A 12,076-nucleotide genomic window follows, 5' to 3' on the forward strand; every position below is an offset into this window, starting at 1 on the left:
TGTATCGTCATCCGTCTAAATTGGCAGATGACGGCAAAGTGTCCGCGTAAAGAGGTTTCTTCTTCCATGCAAAGAATACAGTATCTCTGAAGAAGAATTTTGTTTGTTCTATTGTCGGATCAAATACCGACGACACGTCCATCAACATATGCAATCGTATTTTCCCTTGCCACTGTCAACTCCGAAACTTTGAACTGTCGCCGCGCCCTAATCAGGCGCAGACACCAAGTCGACTTTACCAAATACCTCCTTCGTTGACCAACAACCATGGACGGAGATCTGGTAGCCAAGTTCACGGAGATCACGGGCTCGACTCCGGAGCTTGCGACTCAATATCTGCAAATCGCAGACTTCGATATCGAGCAAGCGATGCAACTTTACTTTGAAAATGGCGGGGCAGACCTGGCGCAGGCATCTCAACCAGCGACACGCCCAAGCGCTGCGGCGGACGATGACGATGTCATCATTGATGAGGCTCGATCGACGGCGCCTCCGCGGCCCCAATCGACCGTCGAGGATGATGCTGCTCTCGCTAGACGGCTGCAAGAGGAGTTCTACAATGGCGGAGATACCTCTGACGGTATCCGAGCACCTCTGGCCAGGACAACAGAAACGTTGGTCGAGCCCGACGTAGACCACAGTGCCTTCTTGCGCCAAATGCATGGGCCACACTCAAGACGCAGTGAGTTCAACGTCCACCGGCGAATGCTTACGTGACCATCGGGAACTGATGATTCGGCTCAAGGTCGTCCCGGCATATTCAACCAGCAGGAGGACGTTGAAATGTGGCATGACGATTCGGAGGCCTCGTCGAAATCGAAGATGCTTGCCGAGATGTATCGGCCACCGTTTGATATAATATCCCGACTTCCGTGGGACCTTGCGCGAGAAGAGGGTCGAGAGAAGGAAAAATGGCTGATGGTGAACGTCCAAGACCCATCCATCTTCGACTGCCAAATATTGAATCGAGATCTTTGGAAAGATCCTGGCGTGAAGGAGGCCATTAGGGAGAATTTCATTTTTCTACAGTACACTAAGGATGATCCTCGGGCGGCGCCATACTTGCAATATTACTTTCAAGCCAGCGATGTGTCGGACAATTATCCACACATTGCCATTGTCGATCCGCGAACAGGAGAGCAAGTTAAGGTCTGGTCAGGGCCGCCCGTGGTCAAGCCGGCCGATTTTCTCATGCAGCTCTATGAGTTTCTGGACCGCTACAGTTTGAAGCACAACGTCCGCAACCCTGTGGCTAGGCGAAAACCGGATCTCCCACGGGAAAAGAAGCTGGATACAATGACTGAGGATGAAATGGTGGAGTTGGCCATGAGGAATAGTCTAGGTGATGCGGAGGTGCACAAGATCACGGATCCGGATGAATTGACGCGCAGCGTCGATGACATTAAAGGAAAAGGAAAGGAAACCACGGATGCCGAGCAACAAGCAGAGACAGAAAAGGAGGAAGAAGAGGAAGACCCTCACTCAGCGGCTTTCCGTGCCATTCCTTCGGATCGCATCCACAAAGAACCTCCAGCAGACCCTGCTACTACGACGCGTATCCAATTTCGTCACCCGTCTGGCCGAGTTATTCGCCGTTTCGCACTCTCTGATCCGGTGCGGCGGATCTACGAATGGCTCAAGTCCGAACCGCCTCTCAAGGAGAAAGCGGGCGTTGAATTCGAGCTCAACGCAATGGGCAAGAACCTGATTGAAGATCTTGACACGTCCATTCAAGATGCGGGTCTGAAGAATGGCACGGTCATGATCGGCTATCTCGAGTGATCGTTTCAATGGGTTATGTTTTATGGCTTGCATTCGATGGGGCGTTTGGTAGAGTACTATGGAATACCTTGAGTCGGATGGTTCGGGGATGATACCAGTGTCTATGACGATTCGTCCTTGTTGATGGGAGACTTGAGGTCTAGACTGTCAATGTTCGAATAGATTATCGAAGAGATCACTTAATACATCGGCACTTGATCAATGTTTCTCATATGCTGTGTCAGAGGTTTTATATATTTACAAAATCTTGAATGGCATGCCTGGATTGTCTGGGTACAAACCGTACAGCGAACCCCCGATAGAACGAACATTTCCTGCCATCTCGTTACAACGAACCTTCTTGTTATCACCCGTTTCGATATAACCTACAAATAACCTATACCTACACGTGATCGATCAAAGCAAATGACTATTAAACGCTTCGAATAACCAATCGAAAATAAAGGTTCCTGATAACGCTCACCGCCTGCTTATCTGAGACACCCCGCCCAGAGTTGTGGAGTTGGCCCCAAAGGACTCATCATGCCTAATCCGGATCCAGGGCTCCCCTTCTAAGGCCCCATTCTGCCTGCAGTGTCCTGCGTTCGCGAGGTAAGGAGCCCTCCAGAAAATTGTACCGGTTAATGTACGATTGCCATTATTGACCAACCCCTGACAGGCGTTCGGAGAGCATAACTTATTGGCGGTTGATTCCCTCGGCGAAATTGAGTGGGTCAACGACGGGACGTCAACATCGGCCGGAGCTTAGGCTAGGTAATCCGCTGAACCAAAACAATCAACACCGAATCAACAATAAACAATCAACGCACCGGCTCGGATTATTTCCATTTGTCGGATTTACCTGGACTGAAGGCTGTTTGACAACGCTGGATCCTTTCCTGTCATCTCTTTGTTTTCACCGTTTGATCCCATATCGGGCCTTCACCAATTGTTGATAGCACCGCTGAACTCTCTTCAGATAACCCCCCCCAGAGCGGCCAAGGAGTCTAGATTGATCTCGGCTGCATTGGAATCCTTCCAGGCACCTGGATTGTGAAGTTGTGACCTTTGTGAACTTATCTGCGATTTGGGATGAAAAGTGCATGATTCCGAGGTCCATCAATCATTTACCAAAGCGCCCCGACGGCGTGAGTAAACGGACGTTCTTAGTGTTTGGTTGTTTGGCTTCACAATGGCGGGTGTTGTCGATCCCGAAGAGATCTACATGAAGCAGAATTGCCTCGGTGAGCATGACTTCCCGATTGCCGTCATGACGGCTGACCGTAGACACAGGTGGAGGCAGCTTCGGCAAAGTGTACAAAGGGTGCGTGCTTGTTCCTCTGCATTGTTCGGTCCATGCTAACTCCGCCTGATGATAGTGTCGATAAGCGAACCGGTCAGTCGGTTGCCATCAAGATTATCGACGTCGAAAATGCGGAAGATGAAGTTGAGGACATCATCACGGAAATTTCGATCATGTCCACGATGAATTCTCCCTACGTCACAAAGTATTTTGGATCATATCTGAAGGGATCGGATCTGTGGATTGTCATGGAGTTCTGTGCCGGTGGGAGCTGTCTCGACCTCCTACGGCCCGGGGTAATTCCTGAGGAGTACATTATGATTATTCTTCGGGAGTTGCTGCTCGGTTTGGATTACCTTCACAGCGATAAGAAGCTGCACCGTGATATCAAAGGTAAACACTACTCCTACCGGAGACCCTTAATTCCATGCTGACGCTCCTTCGCAGCCGCAAATATCCTCCTAAGCGGAAATGGCCAAGTCAAGCTTGCCGACTTTGGCGTGTCTGGTCAATTGAGTGCCACAATGACCAAGAAGAACACCTTCGTCGGGACTCCATTTTGGATGGCCCCTGAAGTCATCAAGCAGTCTGGTTATGACTATAAAGCAGACATTTGGTCTCTTGGAATCACCGCCATTGAGCTTGCCACGGGGCACCCGCCCTATTCTGATATCCATCCCATGAAAGTACTGTTCTTGATTCCCAAGAATCCTCCCCCTACGCTCCAGGGGAACTTCACCAAGGCATTCAAAGACTTTGTCAGCCTGTGTTTACGTAGGGACCCTCGAGAACGGCCAACTGCCAAAGAACTTCTCAAGCATCCGTTCTTGAAGCGAGCCAAGAAGACGACCTACCTGACCGAGCTGATTGAGAGGTATGAACGGTGGCAGGCGATTCATGGTCGTGATTCAGCAGAACGTGAAGAAGAACGTACTCCCCAGCAGAATCAACCGCAAAAGTCCTCTTCGGATGACGAAGATCTTTGGGACTTTGGCACCATTCGGCCTGCTGGCCCCAGAGCCAACGAGCTCAAAGCCCTAAGTGGTGCAGCGACGAATGCACGCGGTCAAGCGCCTGAGAGCGCGACCAAGTCTTCAGGGACGCAACCGATTAAAGATGATGATAGCGAGAACAAAGCGACCGAGGAGACCTTACGCGGGATTAATCTACCGCCACAATCGCCTCGGAAACAGAGCTACGCTCTTCCTACACCGACGGCATCACCCAGTAAAGTGCCACTCCCTTCGTCACCGCAGAAAGAAATCAGCAGCGCTCCACCTCCGCAAACTCCATCGTCACAATCTGCCAACCCACCTTACACGATGCCCGAAGAGAGCCCTACGAGCAGTGAATATGACAAAGAGTTGCAACAGTCGTTGGCATCTGACCTGACATACCTCCAACTAGGTGACCTCCAGAGAACACCTAGCAACTCTCCAAAACAGCAACGCACAACAGGTGCCCAGTCCATTCCGCGGAAACCAGTAGGATCCGCCGCTGCTACAGAGCCTCCAACACCTACAACAACAGATTCTGTACGAACGCAGAGTACCCAGATCGAACCAAACTCAAGCCGTCGACTTAGCGCTGCCGAGCCGAACCGCCCTGTCAAACAGAAAGAAACAGCCCCCAATAAACCAGAAACCATCCAATCCGCCACGACTTCTCAGCTCGCCAGCAGCCACCACCACCAGAAAACACCCTCACACTCGAGAACATCCTCAACACAATCTGCTGCAGCAGAACCCATGACCGCCTCGCGGAGCGTGATCATCCCGGCTCTCGAGGCTGCTCTCCGCCGACGTGCATACCACCTGGACCAACAGCTCCGCAACAGCGGATCGCAAGGCACTTCAAGTGAACTCCAACGTCGGCAGCAGGCACACGAGCGTGTTCGACGACTGGTCATCAAAGCCGCGGGTATTTTCAACGAAATTGAACGGTGGGACCGAGAAGCACCGGTCAGCATGGGAGGCCAAAATGGCTCATTCCTCGAAGGATTTCTGGAAGAACTGGTCGTTCGGATTGAACCAGTTGATGACGACGCTGGAGCTGCATGATTTTTTCTCCCTCTCCAACGCAGTCTCTGGAGGGTGATGATGATGATTATGATTGATGGTTGGGTCGGCGTTCTTTGCTGTTTTCATTCGTTTCTATGGAGGATACAGTATCTTGCATGACGGTTTACATGGTGTTCTTGTATCTAGGCAGATCGTGTGCCTCTTACGATTCAATTTTATGGGGGTAGATTGTTTTCATCGGTTGGATTAGCAAACCTGGTATCACGTCTGCTCACTCCAAACATGAGTTTCCATGAAAATCACCCCAAATCACCCAACCAAAACTCTCCACAATACCTACATCTCGAAACCTATTTTATGTACAATAAAAACCCCATTAACGCCCTCCACAGAAATTCCCTTTCTTTTTGGCCAAACCCATCAATCAGAACCTGAACGAAACAACCAATCCGTTTCCGGTGTGGGAATCAAATAATTCGTAATATTGAACTCATTCGCACATGATACTGTCGCTGGGCCTACAGCCGCGGCCGCCGCGGCCGCCTGAGCATTGTTGGCATCCGATGCTGCTGCTGCGTCGGATGTGTTGTTAGTTGTTGTAGAAGCCTCATTATTAGTGGTGTTGTTCACGCCGTTGTTATCCGTGGAGTTTTCGTTGAGGGTTGTCGGCATCTGCATCGGAATGTTACTGGGAAGAACGCGCGGAACGTTGAAGAAGCCGAAGACGTCGAGGTATTCGAGTTCGTTGGGGCCGGGGTTCCGCGCGAGTGATGTTGTTGCTGACGTGGTGTTGGGATCTGGGACGACCGCGTTCATCGTGAAATGGTTGCTATTGTTACTTTGGTTGGTGTAGAGATTGTTGTTGTGGTGAGAGGAAAGGTGAGCGGAATGATGGTTGTTAGGGTTGCTAGACGAGTGTCCCGATCGGCCTCCATCCCGCGGCTGGCGAGAGATGAGATAGTCGAGGTCGAAAGCGCAGCGGCGCATGTCCGCCAGAATTTTTACCGACGAAGGGGTCGCCCGGTGCTCGTCTGACGCCGCAGCCTGCTCATACTCGTTGTACTCGTCCAGCACCCGCTGCAGGATCGAGCTGTATCGTTCTGCGACTTTCCAGTAGCGTCCCATCTGCGCTAGCGTCTCGACAAATACAAAAATGTCCGGGCTGACAGTACGGGCGATCGTCGACCCGTGCACCAGTAGCAGTCGAGCGCATACCCAGAGGGTAAACGCGAACGGCGGCCCGAGTTTGTCGAGGATGTGGTTGTCGTGGACGAAGCGAGTTAAGGTTAGGATATTATTGACGGCGGCGAGACAGCGCTGGCTTGCGCTGTAGGATGGTGTGAAGATCGGAGACCGTGTTGTAGGATATGCCGCTGACGAATGTAATCGGATGACAGCACTGTTAAGCGTCAGTATCGGTGCGTCGCACACGTTCCTTTTCTTGGGTACGTACGTTTGATAGGTCGCATGCAGCATCACCCAGTCACACTGGAAGCCCTTGTTCGCCTTGGAGTTCATAATCAAGCGTGACGAATGCTCATAGGCATAATCATGGGGTAGATTGAGCTCCCACGAGCGTAGTTCGCTGTCCAGTTTCCGGTACGTCGTCTGCCACTCCTCGACATCAGAAACCGCTCCAATGTCTACTGGCTTTTTCAGGAAAGTATGGATTCGTGACAAGACGTCCAGAATCTCAACGTAGAATCCAAACGCGCCCACATTTTCGGCGTTACGGGTCCGGTCTTGCAGGCTGTCACCACGGAACCAGCGAGTCTCCACGGGTTGGTTCCTTGTAAAGTATTCGTTCCGGCAAGGAAGCTTCCGATCGATATCCTTGTCATCAACGACAAAGTCAAAGGCTGTAGCGATGGTTGAGTACCGGTCCAATAGGTACACCATCCAAAACAAACGCCGTCGACTCTCATCCTCGATCCATGATTCCGCATCGGGGAGCACGACTGCCCTTAGCGTGTAAATCGATGGATATGCCGAGGAGACAAGTGACGACCCGGACTCCGCATTAAGTCCCAGCTGAACAACAGAGCGTGCAATCAGCGCCAGCAGTTTCCAGCCTGGCGGTCCATTGGATGAACCAACAAAGTCGAGCGCCAGAATGACCAGAGCTTGGACCGACTTAACTGAGGAATTCTCGAGCCCGTAAAGAATGACCTTCTGTTTCGCCGTTTCGTAGTATCGCTTACGATTGCTCTCTGTCAGGCGAGGATCAGTGGAAAAACGCAATGTCGTCGCCACGATCGCGTACAACACCATGCGGTCTGCCTCCTCCAACGGAGATGGCCCGAAGAACGTATCCAAAGTGGTCCGGCGATGAAGGATAGGACACCACGTGTTTATGTGCTCAAAATAGAGGTCCACCAGAGCATATAACAGGTCGTACGGCGGCAGGTCCAACTGAGGATCGCCCAAAGACTGCTCCTGGTTGGCAAACAAATTTACAGGCACTTTCAATGAGGAGTTGTTGCGCGTATAGTCATCCTCACTCCCGTCTATTCCTTGCGACAGGGGCGTCGTGTCCAACATGCCGTCGACGATGCGCGACTGCTGATTTGCTATTTTGGTCCTCGTATCAGACGTAGATGAATGCATGCTGCCAACTGCGTCACTTTGGGCGGCCATGGTGTCTGGCGGGCGATGCGACATTGAAGACTCCTGCCGATACGTCGACGCAGGACTAGGTCCCGTGACCGGTTCTGAAGGAGACGAAAAAGAATGGACTCCGGGTTGAGGGAAATCCCGAGCCGCTCGATGCTGACTGTTATTGAGAATATGGGTCTCAATGAGACGGCCATGAGCTCGAATAATCTCTTCCAACCTGTCTGAGCCCAGTCAATTGGCACTGAATTCATGGTTCTGTCTTTGAGGTTCCATACCGAGTCGATGCTCAAGCTCCTTGCCGTACCCTGCCCGGAGCCCGGGCTTCTTTCGCTCCTTGTATTCGCATAGTTGGCCGTTTCGCGCACACCATCCACAGCTCGGTTGCGCACGATCTGCGCCTGATCAGAAATTTGTGCAAAGCGAATGCTCCAGCCACACATACCGCATTTAACTTTCCTTTGCTTGCACAACTCGCACCTTAGAAGGTCAGCGATCTACATTCGTCCACGAAAGATGTGGAATCTCCTTGTCGGCAAGGAGATAATTAAATTTCCGCCGCGGGGAGGAAATGGAAAACAAAGCACGCGAGTTATGGGAGGACCTACGACACCATCTCAGGGCGTTTCCTCTTTAGGCCGCGCGAGGCGGCAGGAAGCGATCCAGTTTGTCCCGACAATTGCTCATTTTCTGACTCGCCCCCAGATGAGTCGCCCTCGGGGCTCTGTGTCTGGCCCGAGTCAGCCGGTGGGCGGCGTGTCTGCGGTGGAGCAGAGGGATCACTAGCAGGCATCCTGTTTCGATCGGTGATCGGAGATGAGACGTAGCGAGTCGGCCGGCCTACGAGGGAAGCACCATGGTCATGGAGGAGAGCAGATTCAAGTACGCAGGGAGAATGCAAGGAACGAAAGGGTCCAGAACTAGATTCAATCGACTAAACCCAAACCAAGATCCTTCGGGTGCAGCTGAATGACCGTCGATGGACGAGCGCGTTACGAATGTAATTTGAACTAGTAAGGATAACTTTTATACACCAGTTACACATAGTTATTGTAACTACCCCAGATTGGGGAAAGTTGCGACTGATAGTTTACGCGGGGTGACCACCCTCCGCAAAAACCTCGGCAAAACTCCGCAAAGAACAAAGACGGAAGCTTCTTTGGTGGACGGTTCGGCCATTGTCGGCTCCCGCAATCTGATAAGGTCCTGCGACTGAGGTTCTGTCCTTCCGCAAGCAGTATTAGGTACGGCCCTGCGATGCGGAATGGCTCGCGTTCGGTCAGTCGGAACCCTCTCGGGCTGCATTACCCCGAAGCAAGCTCCGCTCTCCGTTATCTCAGCCGTCCATTTCATCGGTCCCGGAGTTCAGCCGATAGCCTCGATGGATAAATAGACGTCGATGTCGTTGTTGATGCGATCACCGGTACCTTCTCTCGTTTGTCACTGAGGAACAGACTTGCCGTCGTCGAAAATCACCATGGCCTCTGTTCGAGAATTCCCGACCATCAAGCATGTTCGAACGTTTGTGATTCAGGGCGTGGGGTCTGGAGGTGACTACCACAATGTATACCTTCCTCGTCGCAATGAATGAAACGGAAGTATTAGCTGACAAGGTTTAGGTCAAAGGCGGACATTGGCTGGTAGATAGCCCGATTGCGACCCCTATGTCCCGCTGGGAAAAGTACCGCCACTCGCGCACCAGCTTCGGCATTAACGTGTTGGGGTCATTTTGCGTGGAGATCGAGGCCAGTGATGGCACAAAGGGATTCGCAACGGGTTTCGGAGGGCCGCCGGCGTGCTGGCTGGTTCATAACCACATGGAGCGGTTTCTGATCGGAGCCGGTGAGTTGGCCGAGTAGGGTCAACGGGGAATGTGACTAACAAACCGTACAAAGACCCCCGCGATATCAACCAAATATTCGAGCAGATGTACCGCGCTTCGATGTTCTATGGTCGCAAAGGCCTCCCAGTCGCGGTGATCTCCGTTGTTGACCTCGCACTCTGGGATCTCCTCGGCAAGATTCGAAATGAACCCGTCTACAAACTCATCGGAGGCGCAACAAAAGATCGACTACACTTCTACTGCACGGGGCCGGAACCAGCGGCCGCGAAGGCAATGGGATTCATCGGGGCCAAGGTCCCGCTACCGTACGGGCCGGATGAGGGCATTGACGGCCTGAACCGAAACATTGAATTCCTCCGCAAGCACCGAGAAAGTGTTGGGCCAGACTTCCCGCTTCGCGTGGACTGTTGGATGTCCTTGAACGTCCCGTACACAATTGAGCTCGTGAAGCGCGCTGAGGAGGAAGGCCTCCGCATCGACTGGTGGGAGGAGTGCTTGACCCCGGATGACTTTGACGGCCATGCCCTGCTCAAACGGGCTCACCCTACTGTCAAGTTCACGACAGGAGAGCACGAGTACTCGCGTTACGGGTTCCGCAAATTGATCGAAGGCCGCAACGTCGACATAATCCAGCCAGATGTGATGTGGCTGGGCGGCCTGACGGAACTTCTTAAGGTGTCTTCAATGGCGGCTGCCTACGACATCCCCGTCGTACCGCACGCCTCCGGTTCGTATTCGTACCATTTCGTCGTGTCGCAGCCCAACACCCCGTTCCAGGAGTACCTGGCCAGCTCAGCTGACGGCAAGACCGTCGAGCCTGTATTTGGCAATTTGTTCATCAACGAGCCGATCCCAGTCAACGGATACCTGGATCTGAAGGATCTGGACAAGCCAGGATTTGGCCTTGAGGTTAACCCGGCCGCTCCGCTTATTCCGGCGTCGTCCTTCCTCACACCGGCTCCACCAAAGAGTTTGACGCCGCCGCAGGAGAACGGTGAGAAAGATACTAATGGTTCGGCTTGAACATCGACTTCCCATTGATACACATGTATATACTACTTCCTAGAAGGTCATGACTGGATGGTCTACTAGAGTATTCCTGTTATGCTTTTACTGCAATTCTATACAATGCCAATGAATATAGAGCTCGGTTTACGTCCGTATCAATCACCGTAACTGAAAACGCTGACACCCGTCCCGACCAGTGAACTCGGGTTACGAGTAACTTCCATATCGGGAAAGATTAGTGTGGAGGGGTCTCGGGGTATCTTCAGCACGAACACCGAGCTCCACTGAGGGACCGCAAGCATGTCAGACCAAGCAGCCTTTTCAACATGAGTGTTAACAACATTTGAATAGTAGAATTTGGCAGATATCCATTCAAAGTAGACGACGAGAGATCAACAAGATAATGAGCTCCAGCTGAAGTTTCTCGGCAGCTCGAGCAGGAACTTGAGAATATAACTGCACGCTACGCAAATCGCAACAGGCCCACGATCTCGAGCATGACAACACCTCAACTGCTTGTCGGTAAAGTCGCCGCGATCACAGGCGGTTTAACGGGAATCGGCCGGGTATTCATTCGTGCTTCCCATAGCATGAGTGGTGGACAGAACTAAAGACGGATTCGCTAGGCAATTGCACTCGAATACCTCCGGCATGGGGCCAAAGTCGCCATCAACCACTTAGGCGGTGCGCAGGAAGAGCCACTCATCAAGTCCTTCCACGAAGATGCGACGGCAATCACCTCCTCAGACAACTTCCTAACCGTGGCCGGTGACATCTCGCTGCCGGAAACGGGGAGAGATTTTGTTTCCAAAACCGTCGAAAAGTTCGGACGACTAGACGTCTTCGTGAGCAATGCGGGCGTGTGTCAGTTTGCTGATTTCCTCGAGTATGTTGATTCCTGGTTGACGTGATCAATGAACTCGGTGGGAGTTGTGGGAAATGTGCAGGAGTTTTTAGATAGTTCGGCTGACCGTATATAACTGCAGGCTCGAACCATCACTCCTGAATCAGACCGTTTCCATCAACCTATGCGGCGCCTTTTACGCAGTCCAAGCAGCTGCTCGCCAGATGGCGTTCAATCAGTCGCCATCCGGCGGCTCAATCATCGGAATCAGTTCTATCTCGGCCCTTGTCGGCGGCGGGCGACAGACACACTACACTCCGACGAAAGCTGGCGTGCTGAGTCTAATGCAATCGACTGCGATTGCCCTAGGAAAGTACGGGATCAGATGTAATGCACTTCTTCCCGGCACGATCCGTACGCAAATGAATGAGGAGGATCTGTCAAATGAGGCAAAGAGGACATACATGGAAGGGAGGATTCCCCTGGGTAGGCTCGGACAGCCAAAAGACCTTGCTGGGCCTGCAGTGTTCCTGGCTTCGGATGAATTAAGTGGCTATGTGGTAAGTTCGGCTACGTTCCTGATATTGCGGTAAATGGATTCTGACTGCTAGCGCAGACGGGAGCACAGATCCTCGTCGATGGAGGGGCCTTTGTCAATCTGCAGTAATGAATTAGTTACTACT

At 52.2% G+C, this 12,076-nt stretch overlaps 5 protein-coding genes across 5 annotated transcripts; 4 read left to right on the plus strand and 1 right to left on the minus strand.

The window, feature by feature from the left end:
* Positions 1–267: 267 nt before the first annotated feature.
* VTN49DRAFT_2076 (uncharacterized protein) lies at positions 268–1,782 on the plus strand (the record flags this gene model as incomplete). The annotated part of the gene is made up of 2 exons (XM_069409761.1): positions 268–682; positions 746–1,782. 2 exons carry the CDS (start codon positions 268–270, stop codon positions 1,780–1,782), a joined length of 1,452 nt encoding a protein of 483 aa, XP_069269833.1.
* A 1,171-nt stretch (positions 1,783–2,953) lies between these two features.
* VTN49DRAFT_2077 (uncharacterized protein) lies at positions 2,954–5,124 on the plus strand (the record flags this gene model as incomplete). The annotated part of the gene is made up of 4 exons (XM_069409762.1): positions 2,954–3,005; positions 3,055–3,085; positions 3,141–3,457; positions 3,512–5,124. The coding sequence occupies 4 exons, from the start codon at positions 2,954–2,956 to the stop codon at positions 5,122–5,124; spliced, it is 2,013 nt and encodes a 670-aa protein (XP_069269834.1).
* Positions 5,125–5,505: 381 nt separating this feature from the next.
* On the minus strand, positions 5,506–8,491 carry VTN49DRAFT_2078 (uncharacterized protein; the record flags this gene model as incomplete). Its single annotated transcript, XM_069409763.1, has 5 exons — positions 5,506–6,484; positions 6,539–7,922; positions 7,977–8,093; positions 8,144–8,178; positions 8,307–8,491. 5 exons carry the CDS (start codon positions 8,489–8,491, stop codon positions 5,506–5,508), a joined length of 2,700 nt encoding a protein of 899 aa, XP_069269835.1.
* A 684-nt stretch (positions 8,492–9,175) lies between these two features.
* Positions 9,176–10,564, plus strand: VTN49DRAFT_2079 (uncharacterized protein; the record flags this gene model as incomplete). The annotated part of the gene is made up of 3 exons (XM_069409764.1): positions 9,176–9,262; positions 9,318–9,540; positions 9,594–10,564. The coding sequence occupies 3 exons, from the start codon at positions 9,176–9,178 to the stop codon at positions 10,562–10,564; spliced, it is 1,281 nt and encodes a 426-aa protein (XP_069269836.1).
* A 482-nt stretch (positions 10,565–11,046) lies between these two features.
* VTN49DRAFT_2080 (uncharacterized protein) lies at positions 11,047–12,060 on the plus strand (the record flags this gene model as incomplete). The annotated part of the gene is made up of 4 exons (XM_069409766.1): positions 11,047–11,115; positions 11,176–11,435; positions 11,536–11,953; positions 12,010–12,060. 4 exons carry the CDS (start codon positions 11,047–11,049, stop codon positions 12,058–12,060), a joined length of 798 nt encoding a protein of 265 aa, XP_069269837.1.
* Between the last annotated feature and the right edge of the window lie 16 nt (positions 12,061–12,076).

The sequence above is a fragment of the Thermomyces lanuginosus genome (genome assembly GCF_041956635.1).
Source record: "Thermomyces lanuginosus strain ATCC 200065 unplaced genomic scaffold VTN49scaffold_24, whole genome shotgun sequence".
Classification (NCBI taxonomy): domain Eukaryota; kingdom Fungi; phylum Ascomycota; class Eurotiomycetes; order Eurotiales; family Trichocomaceae; genus Thermomyces; species Thermomyces lanuginosus.